At 46.0% G+C, this 23,694-nt stretch overlaps 1 protein-coding gene across 2 annotated transcripts; it reads right to left on the minus strand.

Moving 5' to 3' along the window:
- Window positions 1-522: 522 nt before the first annotated feature.
- CSRNP2 (cysteine and serine rich nuclear protein 2) lies at window positions 523-20,540 on the minus strand. 2 transcript variants are annotated; one of them, XM_037136925.2, is made up of 5 exons: window positions 16,131-20,540; window positions 11,175-11,411; window positions 9,677-9,936; window positions 5,915-6,211; window positions 523-3,879 (listed from the first exon to the last, which is right to left on the minus strand). In XM_037136925.2, the coding sequence occupies exons 2-5, from the start codon at window positions 11,323-11,325 to the stop codon at window positions 2,956-2,958; spliced, it is 1,632 nt and encodes a 543-aa protein (XP_036992820.2). In that variant the 5' UTR covers window positions 11,326-11,411; window positions 16,131-20,540; the 3' UTR covers window positions 523-2,955. The 2 variants fall into 2 exon arrangements, with proteins under 2 accessions (XP_036992820.2, XP_036992825.2); XM_037136930.2 differs by lacking the exon at window positions 16,131-20,540 and adding an exon at window positions 12,036-15,417.
- Between the last annotated feature and the right edge of the window lie 3,154 nt (window positions 20,541-23,694).

A 23,694-nucleotide genomic window follows, 5' to 3' on the forward strand; every position in this document is an offset into this window, starting at 1 on the left:
CTCAGTGGATTGAGTGCAGGCCGCAAACCAACAGGTCACTGGTTCAATTCCCAGTCAGGGCACATACATGCCTGGGTTGCAGGCCAGGTCACCAGTGGGGGCCATGTGAGAAGCAACCACACATTGATGTTTCTTTCCCTTTCTCCCTCCTTTACCCTCTCTCTAAAAATAAATAAAGCCCTTAAAAAGAAAGTAATGAAATTGAAAATGGGCCCCAAGAGCAGGGACTGTAGACAGGGAGAAGCTCCAGCCAGGCAGGGTCAGAGCCTGTTCAGCTGATGAGGGGCCACAGGCCTAATGATGCCAGTGACGCTCTTGATGCTCCAAAGAGAACGTTCTGTTTTTCCACCATAAACTCTTCTGTTGTTAACATGAATCCCTAACTGACCTAATTAGTTTCATACACAATGCTGCAGAAGTATCCTTTTTCTAACAAGTAACTGGACTGTGGCCTGCCAAGATAAAGAGCAACACACCATTGTTTTGAATATTTCTTTAATATTACAGTTAAATATTCTCTTTAAATACAGCATTATCACAATGTAAAGGACCTAAAAGGCAAAAAAAAAAAAAAATTTTTTTTTCAGAGAACCAGACAAGCTTTGGATTCACATTGAAAATACAACCTGTATATAGTATACGAGGAGATTGGAAAATAATGAGTTGCAGTAAGAAGTCATTTCTTTTGTCTAGGCCCGGACTAAGCGGGATCGAAGCCATCTGCTTCTGTGAGCAGAGGCCTAGCTTTTCTAGCAACCATGAGCTCTAATTGTGTCCAACTCAGGTAGCACCAGGAATGAGATAGACCAGGTTGCAGAAAAGGCCCTTTGCTTAACAACACAGTTAATGCTAAGTGTTAACACTTAGCATTTAAAAGCTTAGGAGCAGTGTGAATCAGAATTGTGGAGTTAACAAAGGGTTTAAATGAAGAAAACTAGTTTCTTCAGAAAAATCATCATGGGGGTTGGCAATGAGTTTAGTAAATTAGACTCAAAGTCTTGCTTTGATCCCAAAGGCTAACACGTCTCTGAGCACCAGAAACACTTCCTAGATTAGGAACCCTTCCTAAGGAGGGAATGTTTACAGCTCACCCTCCCCTTCCAACACAAACTTTCAGATTCTCCAGAGTCCAATTCCCAACCAAGCTTCGGGCTTGTATTTGAGGGGACCAGTCTAAGGTGCAGGGTGGGGAGGGTTGCAGATCGGTTGGAATAGCTTCTAGGTCGTCTCAGGTACTTAAGACTCTCAGCTCTGTCTCTTGAAGCTAGAAGATGGGGAGTGTTAAGGACCCATGTACTTAATTAAGAACCTTCCCCGCCAGGAACAGGGGAGGCGGGTGGGTTAAAAGACGTCTGCGTGTTAAGTACAAGGCCTGTCAGGCTCAGTTCAGCGATTTTACAGGAGAAGGACTGCTGCGACCTACATGAAGGCTGCTCCGAGACCGCAGGGTCTCAGTGTCCCACAAGAGGATTTATGAGCAAGAGAAGCAGGAACAGTTATCTCCCCCACCAAGAAAGGTTTTCCACTTTGTTCTACCCTGGTTAGTGAACTGTAACCAGCAAAGCATGTTGTGAAGGATGCTAGAGGAGAGTGTCTTGCTCCCCAATATCTCCATTTTAAAGCAAAGATAACATTGCTAATGAGTTCAGTGGCACGCACCCAGGAGCAAAAGCTGGACGTGAGAGGGGCAGGAGTTGTATACCCAGGCAGAGGTAAGAACTGGGTGTGAGTCCTCCTTGAGACCTCGGAGGTGGTCAGCAGAACTTTAACTCTTTGGAACGTGGAAGTTGTATGTAGTATTTAAGAATTGATTTGGCTTCCAATTTTTATATATCAAGATGGAGGGGTCTAATAAAGAGTTGCAGTTTTGGGGGGTGAACTGGAATGGTATAAATCTCCAACCCTGTATATCCAAGAGGGACCACCAGGGTAGATACAGAAAAAGGAAAAAAACCCCAAACTGGTTGGTGACCGTAGATTACTGCATCTTATATTTCTTTAAAGCTCAAATCTCCCACGTGGGGAGCCGGTGGTGCCTGGGCGAAAGCAAGCTTGGCACAAAGAAGTTGACATCTTTGCAGGCTGCTATCTGCTCCTGCTGCCTCCTTTGGATACACTTAACACTCCATTTACGCCTCCATCGGCCCAGCCTAGAGCAGCCAATGGAGCTAGTGTTAGACACACAAAGAAGACTCAGGCTCTTCATGCCACATCCCCAGCCAATCTAGCTCTTAAAGGCAGGCCTGGGGTGGGTTGGGGAGGGGGAGACAAACAGACGAGTTCAACTCTAGTACCTAAGAACATAAGAAAGAAACAATTCAAGTTACAAACCAGGAATCCCCAGTGTGGGGAACAAGTCAGAGAACACCAAACATGTCAAATATTAACTTATTTACCAAATGGGGGACGGGGGAGGACGGGGTAAATTTTTATGAACCCTAGAGGTTTTGTACAGAGGCAGAGACCCTTCTACCCCCTCCTCTCCAGGTAACATTTCTGACTGTTGTTACAACACACCAAAATGAGATATCGGAGTAGCCACCGAGAAAAATGAGCTTGCACCCCCCCTGGAGCTCGGGAGAGAAGGGGCTTTGCCATGCTGTTCAAATTATGTATTCTGATCCCCACATAAAGAATAGCTGCTTGAATTACCTAGATTCTCCTGTGAGATCCTAGTTTTCTGTTCCGATGGCCCAGAAAGCTCAGCACTGGGCACTATGCAGCCAGCCTCCTCTGCCCCGAGACTATTCCCAGATCAAGCTGGGGCCGGTCTCCTTGGTTTTGTTAACCCTTTTAAAAATACTTGTACAAACGATCCTTTCCCACCCATTTCCCAACAGCCCCAATAAAATAACATAGGAGCAGCAGCTGCTTCTACAGTTTGTTCTGAAATGGTGTTAGATAAAATAAGGGAATAAATAGAGAAGGGTAAGAGACAGAATCTCTATCTGCATGTCACACTGCCAGAGGAAGTTCCAGAGAAGGATCTTCAGGGGGCCGGTCCTCGCCCTGCTGTGAGGTCTTCTCCACCACACAGCTTGCTTCACTGTCCGGGCTGAAGGGGAGGTTCGAGGGGGACCACGAGGGGCGGAAGTCTTCGTTCTCCGGCTCCTCAGGGTTACAATCTTCAGGCATTAGCGCCTCTAGGGTGGATGTTTTCCCGACCTCTGGTTTACAGAGGGCAGCTGGGTCTGTGGGGCTACAAGCCACCAGTGAGGTAACAGGGAGTGAGAAGACACTGAGATCCTTCTCCTTGGGTAAAGAGGGTGGGGCTTCTCCTGTATTAGGCTCTCCTTTCACCCCCAGGACTGGCCTCTGCTCCACCTGATAATAGACCAGGGGCCCACTGTTCAAATAGGACGGACTGGTCACTGCTGAAGCAGCTGGGTGGTCCGAGTTCTCGGCAAAACACAGGACCGAGGAGCCTGGGGTCAGCTGAGCCTGGATGAGAATGGGGGCTGTCAGGCCTGGGCACAGCTCTTCGGAGACGGCCAGGGGCTCCTCCAGGATACACACGCCCAGGCTCTCTATGCTGGAGTCCAGGCTGGCACTAGAGCCACTGGAGTCTTCCTCTGCCTTGAGCCGCTCCAGCTCCTCCGCACTCTGCAGGTGCATCACTGCCGTCTCGTTCTCAGCAATGAACTCCTGGAAGTCCTGCGTCTCAGATCCCTGCGCCCCAGTCAGACTGCAGCTGGCGGTGGGTGAGGGCTCCTCCTCTGGGGCGGGCGGGCGGCTCACCTGCCGCTTGCTCTCCAGCTCCAGCTTCATGATGGTGTGGAGGTAATGAGTCCGGACCCGGATTGGATTAAATTCAATGCGCCCAGCCATGTTCCCACAGCCATCCCGGGAGCAGCCACATGGAAAGGACATGCGATCCACCTGAGGAGGGCACAAGGAGGTTGAGGCGAGAAGAGACCAACAGATTTAACAAAGATGACAAGAGACATTGGCTGGCAAAGAAAAGGCAGCTGGAATTTGTGGTCTCTTTCTAAGAGACAACCAATTCAAAGCAACATGCAGTGTGAGCTAACACAGCACCAGACGGTAGTTACCAATCCACTTGTCTTTTCATTCCAGTGCAGCTTCGTTTTTCTTTTTAGGGCTTTGTTTCCTCTTCTCAACAAAAAGTAGACAGAAGTCATATCACAGGGCCCTTCCAAGTTCAAAAGTCCAGATAGACACCTCTCTGAACACCAACAGTTCTCAAAGCAGAAGAAATTTACATGCCTCAGATACTTGAGAAGTTACTGGGTTTACTGAGGAAACCAAAGCCTGGGGTCTGAGCCTCGTCCCCTGCGATGACAGGCATGGGAAAGGGAGCGGGGCTCCTGGCTGTTCCAGGGAATTACATTCTGGGGAAACTCTACCAGCTGCATTTCCCCCTGACGGCTGATCAGTCTGGTACTGAGGCAGTAACCAAGGCAACTTTCACACCAGGGGTATCTGGAAAAGAGATGCTTTCTACCTCCTTTAAAAATTTTTTTTAAAGATTTTATTTTTTAGAAAGGGAAAAGGAGGGAAAGAGAGAGAGAAATATCAATGTGTGGTTGCCTGTTGTGCACCTCACACTGGGGACCTGCCCCGCAACCCAGGCTGATGCCCAAGACTGGAAATCACACCATTTGCAGGCTGGCATGAATTCCATGTAGATAAGAAGTAAAAAAAATAATAAAAATATTAGAAAAATTATTGGCAACTAAAGCTGCAGAATACCATCAGCTTTTTCCTTTCTTTCTTTTTTTCTTTTTTTTTTTTGTGGCAGCCCAAAAGGATAATAAGTATTAGATGGCATATAGGTGATAGAGAATATATTTTTTAATTAAAAAATTTTTTTACTGATTTTAGAGAAACAGCAATTTGTCATTCCACTCATTTATGCATTCATTGGTTGTTTTTCTTTTCTTTTCTTAAAGACTTTATTTCTTTTTGGGACTGGGGCAGAGAAGAAGAGAGGGAGAGAAACATCAATGTGTAGTTGCCTCTCACATATGTGCCCTGACTGGGAATCGAACCGGCGACCCGTTGGTTTGCAGGCCTAAGCTCAGTCCACTGAGCCACACCAGCCAGGGCCCTTTTCTCCTTTTTGAGTCCCCCAAAAGAGGAAAAAAAGTAGAAAATTTAAAACATGAGCAAGCTGGTATATTCAAATATACAGTATCTTCCTGTGATGCCTCATTGCTTAGGACCATCTAATCACCAGGACTGCCCTCAGGTCTGTGGGTAATAGACTGATTCCCTGTGGAACTTCAGTTTGATAAGCAGTATTTGTTTAGATGCAGGATACCTACCCCAAAATAAGAAAAGGCGGTCAGGAGAAGTTCAAATGTAAGGACTCGGCATCCATATCCTCAGTATACAAGCTCCAGATACATTTCACTCTTCGGGACGGCACTGCTGTTTTCTGTTGAAATGTATCTTCCACACTGGCCAGCCGAGGGCCAGCTGGAGGCTGAGGCGTGCTATCTTTCAGGACACTATGAATTTAAGCTCTGCCGGGCCAAGTGTGATCCTGAATGACAGGATCCAAGAACTATTTCGGTTTTTATAAAACTGAAATAGAGGTACTGTGAATAAGTGTCTGCGAGATAAAATCTAAAGGCCTACCTCACTTCTCTGCTTCCTTTTATCTCAACGAACTGGTCATTATTTAGGGAACAGCAACCAAGGGTTACATTTACTAAACCCCATTCCTCCATTTGCTGACAGCTGCTTCTTATCCCCCCTGTATAAAATACAGACGAGATAACAGGTGTCTCTGCTGCCGGAGTCCTGTCATGCTGGTTTTCTTGATCGGTGGGGGAGTGTTCCGTCACGGGACACCCACCCTTTGACGGGCAGCCTCCCAGGCTCACAGGCACCCACACCACCCCCGACTCTCGTGCAGATACACCACCTCAGGCCAACCTGGACTGACCTGGCATTTAATTCCAGCTTGGCTACAAGCACACGCTTCTGGGTCACAATACAGTCGACAGTCACAACCACACTCTTCCCGTGACAGGCGGATGGCTCGAAGTTCTTGCTTCTCTTCTGCATCGATGCGGTGGACCCCAGACGCTCTCAGCAGGGCCCGTCGCCGTTTGGTGGGCAGAGGCTGCAGGAAGAAGTAATCATCGACCTCCACATTTTCCACATCAATGTCTTCATCGGAAACATCATCCAGTGTCAGGCCATCGGCCTCCACCGACTCCACTGTCCCGTTCTTGGTCAGCTGCCAAGAGACAGGAAGGAAAGGTTAGCCCCTAGGCCCTTATCAGCCGGAGCCTCCTCACGGGCTAGCGTGGTTCAGAGCAGCACAGTCCCACCGAACTTCCTGGATTATGAAACACCCGTGCTGCCTAACACAGCAGCCACTAGCACGTGGCTCCTGAGCACTGTAAATGTAGCTAGTGCCACTGAGAAACTAAATTTTACATTTTATTTGATTTTAGTTCAGCATAAATAGCCACGTATGGCTACCATATTGGACAGTGTAGGTCAAGAGGATAAATCTAGAGCAGGAAAACAGGAAGCCTTACACCCTTCAATTTGCAGCCCAAAGGACACAAAACCACATTTTGGAAAGACGGGTACACTGAAGGGTAGTACACGGCTACTGTGTCCTTGTCAATAAGCCTGCATCCTCATACTGTCAACAATTCTCCATTCATACACAGAAGAGCTTCATTTCATTGGGAGGACAAAAATAAACAAATTATTTATCAAGCCCTTGCTTCCAGCCCACGGCCTAGAAAAAATGTATGCACGTTCTTTCTCCTCTCTAATCTGTTTTTATTTATTTCTGAGAAAAGCTGTCTGTGAGGTGTGAGGTTCGGTGGCATGCGTGACACTGACTGTACTCCCTACGGGCAGATCCGGGTTCTCTGGGCCAGGAAAGGGGATCCTAGCGGAAGGACAAGTTGAGGACAATCCAGAGCTGAATGCTTTCTGAAAACTTGCTAGAGAATTCAAGTAAAGAAAATGAGGCCTTACAGTCCCCAGGGCTCCGGAAGCTACTAGCAGGAAGAAAGCCAAGCTACTGGAGGGTTTGGCTTATTTTGTCAGACGGCCACAGAGTAGTGCTGGTAAAGGAGCAGCTCCTAGGAGAGATGTGATGAAGAGAGCCGGGTAACAGGCTACACACCTGTTTTGTTCATTTGCTTGTTAGCAGAGAGCTGGCAGAAAAATGAGGAAAGTGGTCCTTTTGAGAATTCCTTAGTCTATTATTTTTCTCCTCTTTTTCTTTTAAAGATTGTATTTATTTATTTAAGATAGATAGATAGATAGATAAATAAATAAATAAATAAATAAATAAATAAATAAATAAATAAATAAATTCCTCTCTAGAGGGGAAGGGAGGAAGAAAAAGAGGGAGAGAAACACCATTGTGCGACTGCCTCTCATGCGCCCCTTGTTGGGGACCTAGCCTGCAACCCAGGCATGTGCCCTGATTGGGAATTGAACCAGCAACCCTTTGGTTCTCAGGCTGGTGCTCAACCCACTGAACCACACCAGCCAGGGCTGTCTATTATTTCTATACCAACTACAAGGGCCTTGCCACAGACCTTAGGATTGTCTAGTTCACCTGGGTTGGCTTCCTCCCCAATCACTCTTGCTTTTGCTATCCTCTCAAAGAGATTAGAGATGCAACAGAAAGAAACCCACGTAGATGTAAGAATTTAATGTGTCGTGACAGAGGTGACTTTCATATGTCAGTTTTCTAATAATTTAATGATATTGGGACAACTGAATATTCTTTAAAAAAAGGCTAGAACTCCAATCCATACTATTCATAATGATGAATTCCATGTGGATAAAAGGCAAAAAAAACCCTAATAAAAGTATTAGAAAAATTACTGGCAACTAAAGCTGCAGAGTACCATCAACCTTGTCCTTCTTTTTTTTTTGTGGCAGCCCAAAAGGAAAATAAATATTAGATGGCATATAGGTGACACAGAATACATACATACATATACATATATATATATATATATATATATATATATATATATATATATATAAATATTTTATTTATTTATTTTCAGAGAGGGGAAGGGAAGGAGAGAGGGAGAGAAATATCAATGTGTGGTTGTCTCTCATGTGTCCCCCACTGGGAACTGGCCTGCAACCCAGGCATGTGCCCTGACTGGGAATCGAACCGCAATCCTTTGCTTCACAGGCCCGCGCTCAATCCACTGAGCTACACCAGCCAGGGCATATATTTTTTAATTTTAAAAAATTTTTACTGATTTTAGAGAGAGAAACATCAATTTGTCATTCCACTCTATGCATTCATTGGTTGTTTCTGGTATGTGTCCTGACTGGGGAATGAACCTGCAACCTTGGCATATTGGGACGATGTTCTAGCAAACTGAGCTACCTGGCTAGGGCCGGAATATATATGTTTGGGAGCAACTGCCTCCCCTACAGAGTGCTAAAGATAGAAAAAGTTCTAAGAAAAGAGTAAACTGGACTTGGGGAGGGCAAAGGGTTTCCTCTTGACATAGAAAGTTGTACTAGATGCCAGCACAGCTGCTGCGCACGAACCTGCTATAAGCAGGAATCCTATACCTTAAGCCTTGGGTTTGTCCCTGGACCTCCTCTGTAGGAGGCCACAGAACATGACAACATCCTGTTTTCACAGGTCATTCGTCTACCAGATTTAGGAGAGGGATTCTTCTTGGAGAGAGGGAAGCCTTCACTGCAGATGACGAGAACAGTGTATATCTGCCCAGCTGTTGCTATAGCAGCAGGAAGGGGATGGGGTCAGTGATGGAATTCCTCAGACAGAAGAAAGAGAAGCCTGAATGCCGTTCCAGTTAGAAGAACAGGTGTAAGGCTTTAGGAGCAGGGCAAGGGAAGCAGACACAGAGCTCGCCAAGGGAGAGATCTAGTTAACCCGCACCCTCTGCCACCAGCCCTCCGACCCTATGACACTGTGGTTGTCTCAGCAGGATTTCACCCACAACCCTGGAAACAACGCAGCCACCGTTTTAATGTGGGCCCACCAGAAACTTGGCCAGGCCTAAAGCAGTGTCCTCCCAATTTGGAACTAGAAACTCTGCAGGAAATTTTTGCAGACTGGGGGAAACTACAGCTGTAGAGTGCCAAGCAGCGCTAAGAGAGCAAGTGAATAGCTATATAGAGCCATCTGAGATGGGCCTCTTCCAGGCCCGCTCTCCTCGGGCACTTGAGCCGGTGCTGCACCAGCGCCAGGGGCAGGTTATACAATCGAAATAGCCCTTTGGTGATGCTGTTGTTCATACCCAAAGACTACCACCTAGAGATGATTGGCATTACAGAAACAGTAGGATCTTTGCAGACAATGAAAACGATCCAAACCTACCCTGTGCACGCGGGCAACAGATAACCAACTGACAAGGAACCAAAACACGGTCCTTCCTCAGGTTCTGGTGGGGCAAACTTGAATGCCTTCAAGTACTCACATTTTCAACCTTTAAAAAACAATGAGGGGGCAAGGGTAGGGAATTGTAGAGAAGTCATTTTGCTATCTCTGGTAGATTCCCCACTAGATACAAAGGAAGGGTGTCTCAGACTGAGATTTGATTCCAAATCTAAGCCTCTTCTCTAGGAAGATCTGGATGCCAAGGGCAATAAAAAAAAATCGATAGACCTAGATGGCCTCCTACTTTATTTTGGCACAAGGAAAGTACCAGACCCCAGACCCCCAAGGCACCTTCATCTTCTTGGCATGGAGTTTCTCCTCCTTCAGGTGCTCGCGAAGAATCTCCCGATGGTTCACCTCCTGCTCCTGAGCAAACTCACAGAGCGTGTAGCTGCGTACAGAATTATGACGCTGTGCCATGCCCAGAGAGCTACCACCCTGGCTGGGCACGCTGGTGAAACCCTGGCGCCGGGCAAAGTAGTACACAGTCACCTGGTCGAAGCGTACATTCTTCCTCCGCAGCTGCTTCTGTCGCTTCAGGATGGAGGTGGCTGTGAAGGGAGCACAGAGCAGTTTTATTGACCCAGAGATGGCCTGTCTGGGGACCTTACTATTTCCCATCCTCTAGGCTCTCAACTCTCCTCCAAAGGTGCTCCCCGTGCCCAGAGACATTTCTGATTTTTAAGTCATAAATGCAGAGCTGGAAGGGGCCGTGGCATCAGCTAGTCCACAGCGTTGCCTCCAGAATGACTGTACCCGAACAGACTGCAAACTCTATTTTTAGACATCAGCTGGGAAGAGGATTTCTAGGTAGTCTTCTCAGGATAAAACAACCCATATAACTTTATTGTTCAGCACAGCAGCTACCAGCCACATACATCGGTTTAAAGAAAAGTTAATTAAAATGAAGTAACACCTACAACTCAGCTCCACAGTTACACTAATTCTCAATTCAGGTGCTCAACACTACACACAGCTAATGGCTATTATAGTGGGCAGTGCAGACACAGAACACTGCTTTCATAACAGAAAATTCTATTAGACAATGTTGTATAATGATGCCGCAAACTTCTGTAACAGGCTAGTACGTGTTTTAGTCTTTTTAAAATTTTTTATTTATTTTTAGAGAGAGAGGAAGGGAAGGAATCGAATCAGCGACCTTTCTGTTCACAGGCACTTAATCCACTGAGCTGCACGAGCCAGGGTTAGGTTTCGCAGGTCATCAGGGCTCTGTTTCAACTACTCAACTCAGCCATTGTATCATGAAAACAATCAGACAATGGGTGTGGCTGTGTTCCAATAAAACTTTATTTACAAAAGTAGGCACTGAGCCAGATTTGGCCCACAGGCAACCCCTGATCTATAGTATCAGAAGTTCTTTCCAAGAAACTAATTGAGCCATGAGGACGAAGGAATCTGGAGTTGCCCTAGATGTGCAGGCAGTAAGGATTTATGTCCTGCTAGAGCTGTAGTATCATGGAACTCTACGGGACTTCGGTGGGGAAGGGTAGAATCCTGCACTCCTCTCCTCCTTCGATGTAATTCAGCCCATTCTGGGGACCCACAAACCAAGCACAAGTAAAACCAGCTAGAATAAATCAGACTTAAGTCTACAATATTAGAGCAATGAGATCCTCCAAAGAGCAAGCCTGAGGTAAGAATGGGAAAGAGTATGACTAAGGGAAAACCCCCGGGATGGTTAGCAGCAGCAGTCTCAAGAGCAGTAATGGGCTCTGAGGCTTGGGGACTGACTGGGTGCAGGGGTGGGCTGGGGGAGCGGTTCACTCACGTGCCAAGCTGGCAGTTGTAGGAGGATTGAGGCTGTCGCAGCTGTCAGCACTGTCACTGCTGGAGATTTCATCATCTGAGTTGGACACTGATGAGCCCACATCCACATCATCAAACTTCCTCTTGAGACCCGAGCCCGTGAATGCATCCATTGGTTTCAAAGGGGTTTTCTGGGGGAGCCCACCGTGTCGGCCCCAGAGCCCCCGCTCACCACCAGCTAGCCAGGTGCATTAGGATTCTGCCCAGGGGAAAAGAGGAATCAGCATTCTTGTCCTAAGACAGACCCCTCCCAAGTCTGTAAGTCAAGCCTCTGACTGAAGACAGAAAACATCTGAGCTAGCACTGATGTCTGGGCTCTCCAGATTGGGTCATTTCTCTCCTGATTCCCGTCAACATTCTCCTACTTTTGTTCCCCCTCGGCACCTCCAGTTTCAGTCACTCTCAGAATAATGAGATGAGTAACCGCAGCACCTTTCCCAGTGGAGTGAAGGCCCTTGGTTCCGAGCCAGCTGGGCTCCAGGCTTCATTAGCTGGGGCCTAACAGGAGCTGCTCCTCTGATCACACGGCGGAGCTCTCCAAGGGGCCAGCAAGAGGGTCTGGGGATCAACAGCAGAATTCGGCTGTGCCCAAACCTAGGCTACATCCCATTATTTTTCCTACTGAAGATATCTCCTGGCATTTCCCAAAGTGTAAATATGGAATAAACTTATTCAATGGATATTAATAGCTTTTACATGGAAATAAGACTGCCGTGTTAAAATAGTTTAGAAAACTGCTTATGGGAGGACCTCTTAGAGGCTTTTAATATGCTAATGAGCACAGGGAAGAGTGGGAGAAAATGGAACACAGTGCTTCACACACCTTATTAGGGACCCCTTTGTTTTCCAGAGTATTTTAGGGGGCAAATGATCCTTGGAACACACTTTGGGAAATACTGCTCGAGGCTCTCAGTTTCAAAGTACAGCGGCAGCCAGGGAAACGCTTTACCCAGATCTTCGCAGGTATAAAGTGTCTCTCCAGGCTCCTAAAAAGGTCAAATTTGGTTCTAAAGAATGGACTGAAGATTAGAATCTGCACTGGCTTCAAAACCCAGAATCTTTCCCAATCTCATACTGCTCCTTAAAACAAGGCTCTGCTGGTCTAGCATCCTCCTCTGTGCAAGGAAAACTTAGCTTTCCCTCCTTTGCCCTCTGCGAAGAAACCAGCAAGCAGGAAACAAGAACAAAAGAAGTGATGATTTACTCTGGTTACATCTATATGGCAGGCAGTGTCTCTAACAAGCTCTCACACAACCAAGGAGTCTGGATACAGATCTCTCCTCTGTCTTTGGATGTTAATTCCCAAGGAGGTAAATCTGCTCGACAGAAATGCTGTCAGAGCCAGAGCCACGTGTGATGATAGAGGCCTCCCTGTTCTGCCTCAGTAATGCCAGAATCTCCCCAGACTATGATCTCACTAGTTGCTAATTATGCAGCAGGAATAACAACACTGCCCAGAAAGACAGGGCTGCATTACTGCGGAGCAGCAGCTACCCAGAATATACTGTGGTGTCAAGAGACGCCTGCTGCAGAGCTGTTTTTCTGGACTATGCCTTTTAGATGCAATTTGCCTGCTCTTGGACAAGCTCTGCACAGTGAACCAGATCTAATAAGTACTTTAGAAATGACACTTCTGAATCTATCTATCTATCTAGACCTCATCAAAATCCTTTTTTAAGTCACAAGAGGGATCTAAGAAACCTCGGCTATATAGGTCTCAGACAAGCGCATTCCTGAAATAAATGTGGCCAGGGAGGGGAAAAATAGTAATCAAGCACTTGAAAGAATCATAATTAAATTGAAAAATGAGTTCAAAGTATCGTTTTTTTATTTTTTAAATCATTAAAAATATTTTTCAATTACAGTTGACATAATTATATTAGTTTTCAATTCTGTTTTTCAGGTTACTGATCTTGCCATCAGAGGTCACATTCCTAGGGCATGGTAAGAATGGAGACAGCCAAGGTCTTTTTATGGGTTAAGAATACTGCTGTGTTTAAAGATAGCTATTAACAAATTTCTCATTCCATTCTATTATGGGAGGGGGGAGGAACCTTTGCGAATGAGTACTTATATGGGTGGAATTAAAAAAAGAGAATAATGTTGACCACTGAATTTAATTATTCTTCCCGACTTAAAAACCTTATCAACCACATGAAAACTCAAACTGAGCTCCAAATTCTGCTTCCTCAAAAAGGGTGCAAGTCTAGCTTCAGTTTTAACTGAGATCCAGGGGGTGCTGCTACCAGGAAAGTGATCTTTTCTTCAGCCTGGAATTACTCAGGGATTTATGACTGGAAGCAAACACACACTTCTGGTTCTTCCCTGGGTATCTCTTTGCTTCTGGCAGTGTGGATTACCTTTGAATATTTCTCTTCAAGCCCTACATGACATTGGCTTTGGTCCAAAATCATCTTTATTATCAAAATTCTCCCCTATCTTCACCCAGTTGCCCTCAGGGCCATCATTTCTGTTAGGTTAATCTCTGTGCAGGACTGTTGGCTGCTAGTTCCAGCCCCCTTTGCCTTGTTATCTACGTCTTCTCCCCTTCTACTTCTGGAATAGTGGTTTCTGGGCAACGATAGGAGGTAGATAGAGAAGAAAAGATAAAAAGACGTGAAACGAAGGAGAAAAATATTTTTTAAATGCCCGAGAATAATAATCTATGGCTATACTTGTAAATAACGTGTATGTTGACTTAGCTGTCTTCACCTTATGTAGGATCTGTTACCATCACATTCTCTGACATTAACTCCATTATTTAAAAAAAGAATCCACCGATTCTGTCCTCACAACCAACATAAGTTAAAATCTCAACCCAGCTCTCCTTGTCCAACTCTCCGGTGTGAACTTGACTTGTTCACTGGGCACCAAGAACAAACTTCCCATCCACTTCTGCAGTGGCCTGTAGAGATCTTGCTTTGCAAGAGCAACAACTAGAATAGGTTCCATATTTTCCAATTTATCAAATCAGTCTCCTTTCAAACCACAATCAGCAACCAGTCATTCCCACCTCTCACCGGACAGAGGATCAATGCATGTGTTCAAGAAACACTTACAGGTTATACTCCCACCACTTGACCCCATACAGAAATAATCGAGGTGAGACTGGCAACGCAGGCCATAACTGACAGTTAACTGTCAAAATGAGCAACTCAAACAACAAATGCTTTTGAGAAAATAATGCAAACCTCTATAAAAGCTTTTAAATGCCAGTGAAATGAAAGGTCAACTGACACTTTCTGGCTACATGCTTTCCTGTCTTTTCTCAAATGTTTCTAGCTGAACATTTCCCAAAGGTATTCACAGTATGTAGAAGGCATTAGGCTAGCACCAAACAAAACAGATCTATGCATACGTGCATTTTAGTACTAGATCTAAGCCTTTTCAGAAATGATGATTCCTTTAACAAACCCCTAAAACCAGAATGCGACCCTGCCAAATTTTGTGGATGCAAAATATATTTGCAAAGTTAGGTAATAAAAGCCTCTCTCCTAAATGAACGCAAAATAAAACAAAGTATACATCTCACAGAGAAAGCCTCTCCACTCAACTGGAACCCAACCTTCTGCTAAGGGTCAAGGAACCAAAATCTCGATTCAGATCACTAGGGCTACCATTTGTAGCTAGGTCAGAGGAAGGAAAGCTTTCTGTGTTATAATCAACCTGAATAAGATGACCTGTCCTATTTCTCCTTTTACAATATGTTGTGGTTAATTCTTAAATACTATGAATTTCGTGGCTCGGTGTGTCCTCTGTGTGTTCATTACCAGGATCATGAACTTTTAAAGCACTCAAGTGAAAACACCCTTTAAAGTAGGTATGTCTAGGAGGTCCCCCTCCAACACTCCCTGGTGTTCACAGGTTCACTGACAGAAGGTTAGAATTTGGCTTCCTGTGCCTAAAGCGCCATCATAAGGAGGACACAAGCAAGATCTCTGTGGAAGAACTGGAACATGATGCTGGAGGGACCATTAACTCTCAAGGATATCCAGTCATTTATAACTCTGGCACACTCCAGCATCCTCCTGGCTTTGGAGATGTGCAAGACAGAAAGGCAGGGCAGAAAAGGAAAATTTGAATTAACCATGGGTTTACCTTGAACTGAAAACTGTAGGACAAGGGGACACTGTGTCTCTTGGGGATAACTTCTAACATTTCATACTGAAGAACGGTTTGTGTGACACAATGCCACTTCAACCCCCCCCCCCAAAACGATGAATCAAGACCACAGCACTAAAAGGGATGAATGGCAGTCAGCTGCGTGTTTGGGCCTGTGAAAAGGATCAAGCTAGCAACCAGAGCAAGTGATGCTTTCGTTTTCCCACACAACGCCAGAAAAATGGGAGACATATCAGGAACCTGAGCTGAAAGGACATGTCAAGTCACCAGTTCCCCTTAATGGAACCCTCGCTGAATCCTTCAGCTCCGGGCCCCTTTCTTTCTGATTCCTGATAACCTTCCAGCTCATTCTTATCTTCTGCAGCCTCTATCCAGTCTTCCCATCCCTTCCTGCCTGCTACTCAAAAATTCCCAACCACTCCTCCCACATTTTCCTCTATTCCCCCTCCCCTTCCTGCATTTCCCTCCATCCTACATCTTCTCCACTCCATTCCGAACTTAACCCTCATCCGCAATCGTGCCGGCTTCCAAGCCATCCATCGGTCTCCCTCGGGCTGCCCCCCGGAGTCCGGCCCGAGATCACTGTGCCACTCGCTCCCACGCCTCTCCCTACTCTTTCCCCTTCCCAACGGCGCCTTAGCTCCCCGCCCCCGACCACTCTCGTCCGAGCCTCCAGCATTTCTGACCCCTCCATCCGCGCGGCTCTGGGGTAACCACTCCTCCACCACCCGTCTGAGGGCCGATCCCCAGAAAGGACAAGGCGGCACCCTCCACCCCGCACCCCCAGGCCCATTACCGGCCCCGCCGCAGTTGCCTCCTCCCGTGATGGTCTCTGCCACCCCCGCTGCTGCCGCCGCCGCCGCCCTAGCCCTCTGGTAAGGAAGAAGGATAGCGCGAGTCCCGGGACTGCAGCTATGGTCAGGGAGTTCCCAGGGCCGCAGGACAGGGAGGAGAGCGGGTGGGCAGGTCGGCCGACAGGCGGCGAAGGGCGGACGGCTCTGGCAACTCGGGTGCCCTCGGCAGCAGCCGCCCAGAACCGCCCCGGCTCCGGCTAACAATAGGCTGTGGCCGCAGAGCCCTGGCTCTTATAGGCGCCGGCACGTCTTGACCGAGGCCCGAGGCAGGCTGGGAAATGGAGTCTACGTCCAGGCCCCACGCTCCACGGCATGATGGGAGTTGGAGGCGGTGACCAGAGCAAAGCCGAAACTCTCCGAGCTAACTGGCTCAGGAGGCGGTGTCTGTGCTGCAGCGGACCCTGGGAAAGCAAGTTAGGCACGGCTGCAGCCTTTCTAAGACGGGTGACACTCATGTACAGAGCTTCAATGACTAAACGAATTCTCTAAAACTACCCTTTTCCTTTCGACAGGACCACATTCCCATGCCTACAAAAGAACATAATCCTCCTTTGATCGTTTATGGGGTATCTTAGTCTTAAGCAGCATGACGTGCAGCAACCCGCCCAAGATATGAAGAAAATACAAGCAATATACTCAGTTATCTCAATATGTATTGATGGATTTTCTTTCAAAAATTATTTTTACAATATCATTGATCTTCACAACTTTGCAACCCACTTTTAAGATGGTATAAACGAAGACTCTGAAGCTATTTGTCAAGGACACCCTGACGTGGTTTCCCATTCATTTAGAATAGTTCATGTCTCTTCCTTAACATAAAAGGCCCTACAAGAGATAGATAGGCCCCACCTCTACCCCCAGGACCCCAGTCCTATGTCTTCTTGTTTCCACTTTCCCTTACCCTTACTGTGCTGGAACACTGGCCCACTGGCTTCCTTGCAGTTCCTTCAACAGGACGATCATGCTCTCATCTCAGGGCCTTTGGCCTGAAACACCATTTCACCAACTAGCCACATACGCACGCCCTCACTTAATATTTGCTCAAATGCCCCTTTATCAAAGACCTTCTCTAACCATATTTCTAAAATAGTGCTTCTCCTGCCCTAGCCCGGTGGCTCAGTTTGTTGGAGCACCATCCTGTACCCTGAAAGGCTGCAGGCTTGATTCTCTGTCAGGACACACGCCTACCTTGTGACTTTCATCCCCCTGTGGGGGTGCTTAGGGGAGGCAACCTATGGATGACATGGATGCTTCTCTCTCTCCCTTTCCCTTCCCCTTTCTCTAAAAACCAATAAACATATCATTGGGTAAGGATTATAAATAAACAAACAAATAACATGTTGCTTCCCCTTAGTCTCTATCCTCTTGCCTTGCATTTCTGAGTATTTACCACCTGACATATATTTATGTTTTCCACTCTTCCCTCACTTGACTAAATTTCATGAGAGAAAGGAATTGTTCTGTTTACTGTATGGTCAGTACCCCCTACAAAGCCTGGTATTTAACATTAAGGAGCTTAGTAGATATTTACTAGATATTGAATTGATGGATGGCAGGACTTAAACTCAGGTTAGGCTGGTTCCAAAGCCTAACTTTCCACTGCAACCAAGAACCGTGAACCCAGATCTAGAGGTTGGGTGGCTTGGAAAAAATGCCACAAATTCCATTCCTCCCCCCAGGTGACATCAGAGACTCTAAGGGGCTAAGAAACAACACTGCAAAAGGAAACAGCGGCGGGTCACAGAAAAGCAGTCCTCAGGGTACCATGTACTGGTCATCTCCCTACCGTGGAAATTTAGGCTGAAAGCAAACCCCAGCTCCCCATGCTCACTGGTAGTGTGACCCTTAACAAGATATGTCACTTCCCTGTGCCACAGCTCATGCATGTGGAAAATGAAGATGACAGTATGACTCTTACAGGGTTTTGTGAAGATTAAGTAGTTACTAAAGTATTAAATGTTTATAACACAGTCAGTGCTATGTAAATGTTCATGATTCTGTTCTCCCTGGACAAAGAAGACAAAAAGGAAGAGAAGGCCCCAGACCGCTCTGTGATTCAGAGGGATGAGGAACAAAAAACAGTCTAAAAGTCATGTGGGTAGACTAAAAAAGGTTTCATAGGCCCACACATCCAGACTTTGAGCAGTCACGGAGATTTACTGGGGTACCATCCGCCTCAGTGCCCAAGCTTTGCTGGTTAATGATACCAAACTAGATGACAACCAAAGCAAAGTCATTCTTTAAGATAGCAGAGTCCAATTTGGCATTAAGCTCTAGATCAGTCAAAATACTACCTGGACTGCCCTGGCCACTGTGGCTCAGATGGTTAGAGCACTGTCCTACAAACCAAAAGGTTGCCAGTTCCACTCCCAGTCAGGGCACATGCCTGGGTTGCAGTCTATCACAGATGAGAGGCAACTGATCAATGTTTCTCCCCCCCCCTTACCTCTCTCTAAAAATAAATAAATAAAATCTTAAAAATCAATAAACTTATCCTTGGATGAGGATTTTCAATTAGCAATAATTGCACCTCAGATAAACCTCATTGGCTATAGCTCATCTGAGAATTCTTTTTTAATATAAAATAAGGCCTGTGCACCTCATATTATGCAAATATATAAAAATACAGATTCACCTAATAGGTGAATGGGTTACTACTCATGTCCCAAAAGACCCCACACAGTACAAAACAGTATAATAGTGCAATAAATAACGCACTAATATTTTTTAAATAGCAAGTTCCCTTATAATTGACATTAATCCAATTGAAAATTTTAATTCCAGTATAACCTTTAAATCTCTGAATTGGAGAAAGCAAATGTTAGACTTAGCTGCAATTTCCCAGGTAACATGTTGAATAGGCCTATGTTCACAAGGAACAACACAGAAGAGATCTGGAAGTGAATAGGAAAATTGAAAAAAGCTGGAAGTTTAAAGCCAAATGTAAAATACAAGGTCATTAAGTGATTTAAAAAAGAGAGAGAAATAGGACGTCTGCCCAAGATGGAGGCATAGGTAGACACACCATGCCTCCTTGAACAACCAAAAGAAGGACAACAACAATTTAGAAACAAAAAAACAACTGGTACTGACAGAAAACTGAACTGTATGGAAGTCCGATAGCCAAGGAGTTAAAGAAGAAACATTCATCCAGACCGGTAGGAGGGGTGGAGTTGGGTGGTGGGGTGGAGAGGACTCACAGCAAAGCGGCAGCTGGCGGATCCAGTGAGGCGGTGGACTGTGAATGGGTGCAGCACACAAGACGACTGGTGGACTGGGCAGTCCCATATTCATGCGCATATAAACCAGGCAAACTGGGGAGCGAGACAAACCACGCAACCCAGGGCCCCAGCACAGGAAAATAAAGCCGCAAAACACTGAGTGAAAACACCTGTGGGGATTGAGGTTCCAGGACAAACTCCCAGCTTCACAGGAGAGTTCCTTGGAGAGACCCACAGGGACCTAGAACATACACAAGCCCACCCACATGGGAATCAGCACTACAAGGACCCAGTTTGTGTGGGGGAAGTGGTGGAAGGGACTGAAATCCTACAGAGAGAGGAGCAACTGCCATTGTTCCCTCTCGGACCATCCCCCACATACAGTGTCACAACCCAGTGACTGGGTTGCCCCACCCAGGTGAACACCTAAGACACTGCCCCTCATACATAACAGGCGCATCAAGACAAAAAAAACAATGGCCCAAATGAAAGAACAGATCAAAGCTCCAGAAAAAATACAACTACGCAACGAAGAGATAGCCAACCTACCAGATACACAGTTCAAAGCACTGGTGATCAGGATGCTCACAGAATTGGTTGAGTTTGGTAGCAAATTAGATGAAAAAATGAAGGTTATGCTAAGTGAAATAAAGGAGAATGTACAGGGAACCAATAGTGATAGGGAGGAAACTGGGACTCAAATAAATTATTAGGACCAGAAGGAAGACACAACCAAACAGAAAAGAAAGAAGAAACAAGAATTCAAAAAAGTGAGGAGAGGCTTAGGAACCTCCAGGACATCTATAAACATTCCAACATCTGGATTATAGGGGTACCAGAAAGAGAAAAGGAAGGCGAACAACTGGAAAAGTTATCTGAACAAATAATAAAGGAGAACTTGCCCAATCTGACAAAGGAAATAGACTTCCAGGAAGTCCAGGAAGCTCAGAGTCCCAAAGAAGTTGGACCCAAGGAGGAACACACTAAGGCAAATCTTAATTACATCAGCCAAGATTAAAAATAAAGAGAGAATGACTTCTGCCAAGATGGAGGCGTAGGTGGAAGCACTGCACCTTCTCACACAACCAAGTTTAAAAACAACAAAGTTTTAGCAACAAAAACGCAGCCAAACCACAGAAAATTGAACTACACAGAAGTCGAAAACAACGAACCCTTTAGCCAAACCGGTAAGAGGGGCAGAACCAGCAGCAGAGCAGGGTCAGGCAGGAAAGATCCACCGGACTGACCCAGGCATGTGACCCAGGTGCACCAGCAGCCGTGGGCGGATCCCAGGTGTGGAGAAGCGGGCAGACTCACTGAGGGCACAAGGAGGTGGACCCACTGAGGGCTGATTGCAGTCACACGTTCTCGCGCAGATAAACAGGTGAACGAGCTAGCGGTGGTGAGACAGACCATGAAGGCCCCAGTGGCAGGAAGCGGCAGAGGGAACCGCCATTGTCCTTCTCTGACCCCGCCCCCATGTAGAACGTCACAAAACAGTGACCTGGGTGGCCCCTCTCTGACCACGCCCCCACACGCAGCGTCAGAAACCAGTGACCTGGGTGGCCCTGCCCTGGTGAACAACTAAGGCTCCGCCTCTCATATGTAACAGGCACGAACAAATCAAAACATGGCTCAAGAACAACTCAGAACCCCAGAGCCTATAAATCTAAGCGATGAAGAAATAGCCATACTTTCAGATGCACAGTTCAAAACACTGATGATCAGGATGCTCAAACTCACAGAACAGCTCACAGAACTGTTTGATTTTAGTCACATATTAGAGGAACATATGAAGGCTAAACTAATTGAAATGAATGGAAATACACAGGAAACCAACAGTAATGGAAAGGAAACTGGGACTCAAATCAATGGCGTGGACCAGAAGGAAGAAAAAAAATGACCAAACAGAAAAGGATGAAGAAACAATTCAAAAAAATGAGGAGAGGCTTAGGAACCTTCAGGACACCTTTAAACACTCCAACATCCGAATTATAGGGGTGCCAGAAGGGGAAGAGGAACAGCCACCAGTGGAAAATTTATTTAAACAAATAATAAAGGAGAACTTCCCAAATCTGGCAAAGGAAATAGACTTCCAGGAAATCCAGGAAACTCAGAGAGTACCAAAGAAGTTGGACCCAAGAAGGAACACACCAAGGCACATCATCATTACATTAGCCAAGATTAAAATGAAGGAGAGAATCCTAGAAGCAGCAAGAGATAAGGGGACAGTCACCTACAAAGGAGTGCCCATCAGACTGTCAGCAGATTTCTCAAAAGAGACCTTCCAGGCAAGAAGGGGCTGGAAAGAGGTATTCCAAGTCATGAAATCCAAAGACCTACAACCAAGATTGATCTATCTAGCAAAACTTTCATTTACAATGGAAGGGCAGATAAAGTGCTTCTCAGATAAGACCAAATTCAAGAAGTTCATCATCACCAAGCTCTTATTATATGAAATGTTAAAGGGACTTATCTAAGAAAAAGAAGTTGAAAAAAACATGAACAGTGAAAGGACAGCAAACTCACAGTTATTAAGAACCACACCTAAAACAAAAGCAAACTAAGAGGACAGCTAGATCAGGAGCAGAACCATAGAAATGGAGATCACATGGAGGGTTAGCAACAGGGGAGTGGGAGGAGGAGAAGGGGGGGAGAAGGTACAGAGAATAAGTAGCATAGACAGTAGGTAGAAAATAGATAGGGGGAGGGCAAGAATGGTATGGGAAATATAGAATCTAAAGAACTTGAGACACATGGTCATAAACTAAAGGGGGGAATGGTGGGGGAGGGGTGTGCAGGGTGGAGGGGAATAAAGGGGGGAATAGAAGAACTATAATGGCATAATTAATAAAATATATTTTAAAAAAATAAAGAGAGAATCTTAAAAGCAGCAAGAGATAAGGAGACAGTTACCTACAAAGGAGTTCTCATAAGACTGTCAGCCGATTTCTCAAAAGAGACCTTGGAGGCAAGAAGGGTCTGGAAAGAAGTATTCCAAGTCATAAAAGCCAAGGACCTACATCCAAGAATGCTCTATCCAACAAATCTTTAATTTAGAATGGAAGGGCAGATAAAGTGCTTCTCAGATAAGGTCAAGTTAAAGGAGTACATCAACTTCCGCCAAGATGGAGGCATAGGTGGAGATGCAATGCTTCCTCACACAACCAAGTTTAGAGACAATTAAGTAATAGCAACAGAAAACAGCCAGAACACAGAAAATTGAACTTTTCGGAAGTCTTATAACAACAAATTCTTCAGCCTGACCACTAAGAGGGGCGAAACCAGCAGCTGGCAGAGCGGGGTAGCACAGGAAAACTCAGTCAGACGGACTCAGGCACGCGGAATCCAGGCGCAGGGTTGGGCCTGGTGGGCAACTCAGCAAGCAATCTCGGGGAAACAGCGAGGGAGCAGGGCTGCGGGTTGACTGTGGTCACGTGTTCGCGCATTCGTCTGTGGATAGACAAGCGAGGGAGTGGGCCATTGGACGAGAGCCAGCAGCCTCAGCGGCAAGTGCTGGCGGAGGGCGCTGTCATTTCCCCGCTCTAACCCTGCCTCCACATACAGCGTCATAATCCAGCGACCTAAGTGGCCCTGCCCCAGTGAACGACCTAAGGTTCTGCTCCTCACCCATCTGCGAGAAACAGCAGAAGGGGCCGCCATTTCCCTGCTCTGACCCCGCCTCCACATACAGAGTCACAACCCAGCGACCTGGGAGTCCAAGGCTCCGCTCCTCAGACTTAACGGGCACAAACAGGCCAAAAATGGCTCAAGAAGATCTCAAAGCCCCAGAGCCTATAAATCTAAGCGATGAAGAAATAGCGAAACTCTCAGACGCACAGTTTAAACACTGGTGATCAGGAGCCTCACAGAACTGGTTGATTATAGCCACAAATTAGACAAACATATGAAGGCGAAACTAATTGAAATGAAAGGAAATGCACAGGACACCAATAGCAATGAAAAGGAAACTGGGACTCAAATCAATGGAGTGGACCAGAAGAAAGCAAATAATGGCCAAACAGAAAAGAGTGAAGAAGCAAGAATTCAAAAAAATGAGGAGGGTCTTAGGAACCTCCAGGACATCTTTAAATGCTCCAACATCCGAATTATAGGGGTACCAGAAGGGGGAAAGGAACAGCCACCAGTGGAAAGCTTATTTGAACAAATAATAAAGGAGAACTTCCCAAATCTGGCAAAGGAAATAGACTTCCAGGAAATCCAGGAAGCCCAGAGAGTACCAAAGAAGTTGGCCCCAAGAAGGAACACACCAAGGCACATC

Source organism: Artibeus jamaicensis, unplaced genomic scaffold (genome assembly GCF_021234435.1).
Source record: "Artibeus jamaicensis isolate MK-2021 breed Jamaican fruit bat unplaced genomic scaffold, CSHL_Jam_final contig_233, whole genome shotgun sequence".
NCBI lineage: Eukaryota > Metazoa > Chordata > Mammalia > Chiroptera > Phyllostomidae > Artibeus > Artibeus jamaicensis.

What these genes read in the sequence shown, in the direction of transcription:
- CSRNP2 (XM_037136925.2), bottom strand. Translation starts at nt 11,325, where the DNA reads ATGGATGCATTCACGGGCTCGGGTCTCAAGAGGAAGTTTGATGATGTG. An exon ending in TCCATGCCAAGAAGATGAAG is followed by an intron (nt 6,212 to 9,676) that starts GTGCCTTGGGGG and finishes GTCTCTTGGCAG; the next exon opens with CTGACCAAGAACGGGACAGT. An exon ending in AAGCTGGAATTAAATGCCAG is followed by an intron (nt 3,880 to 5,914) that starts GTCAGTCCAGGT and finishes TGCCCTCCTCAG; the next exon opens with GTGGATCGCATGTCCTTTCC.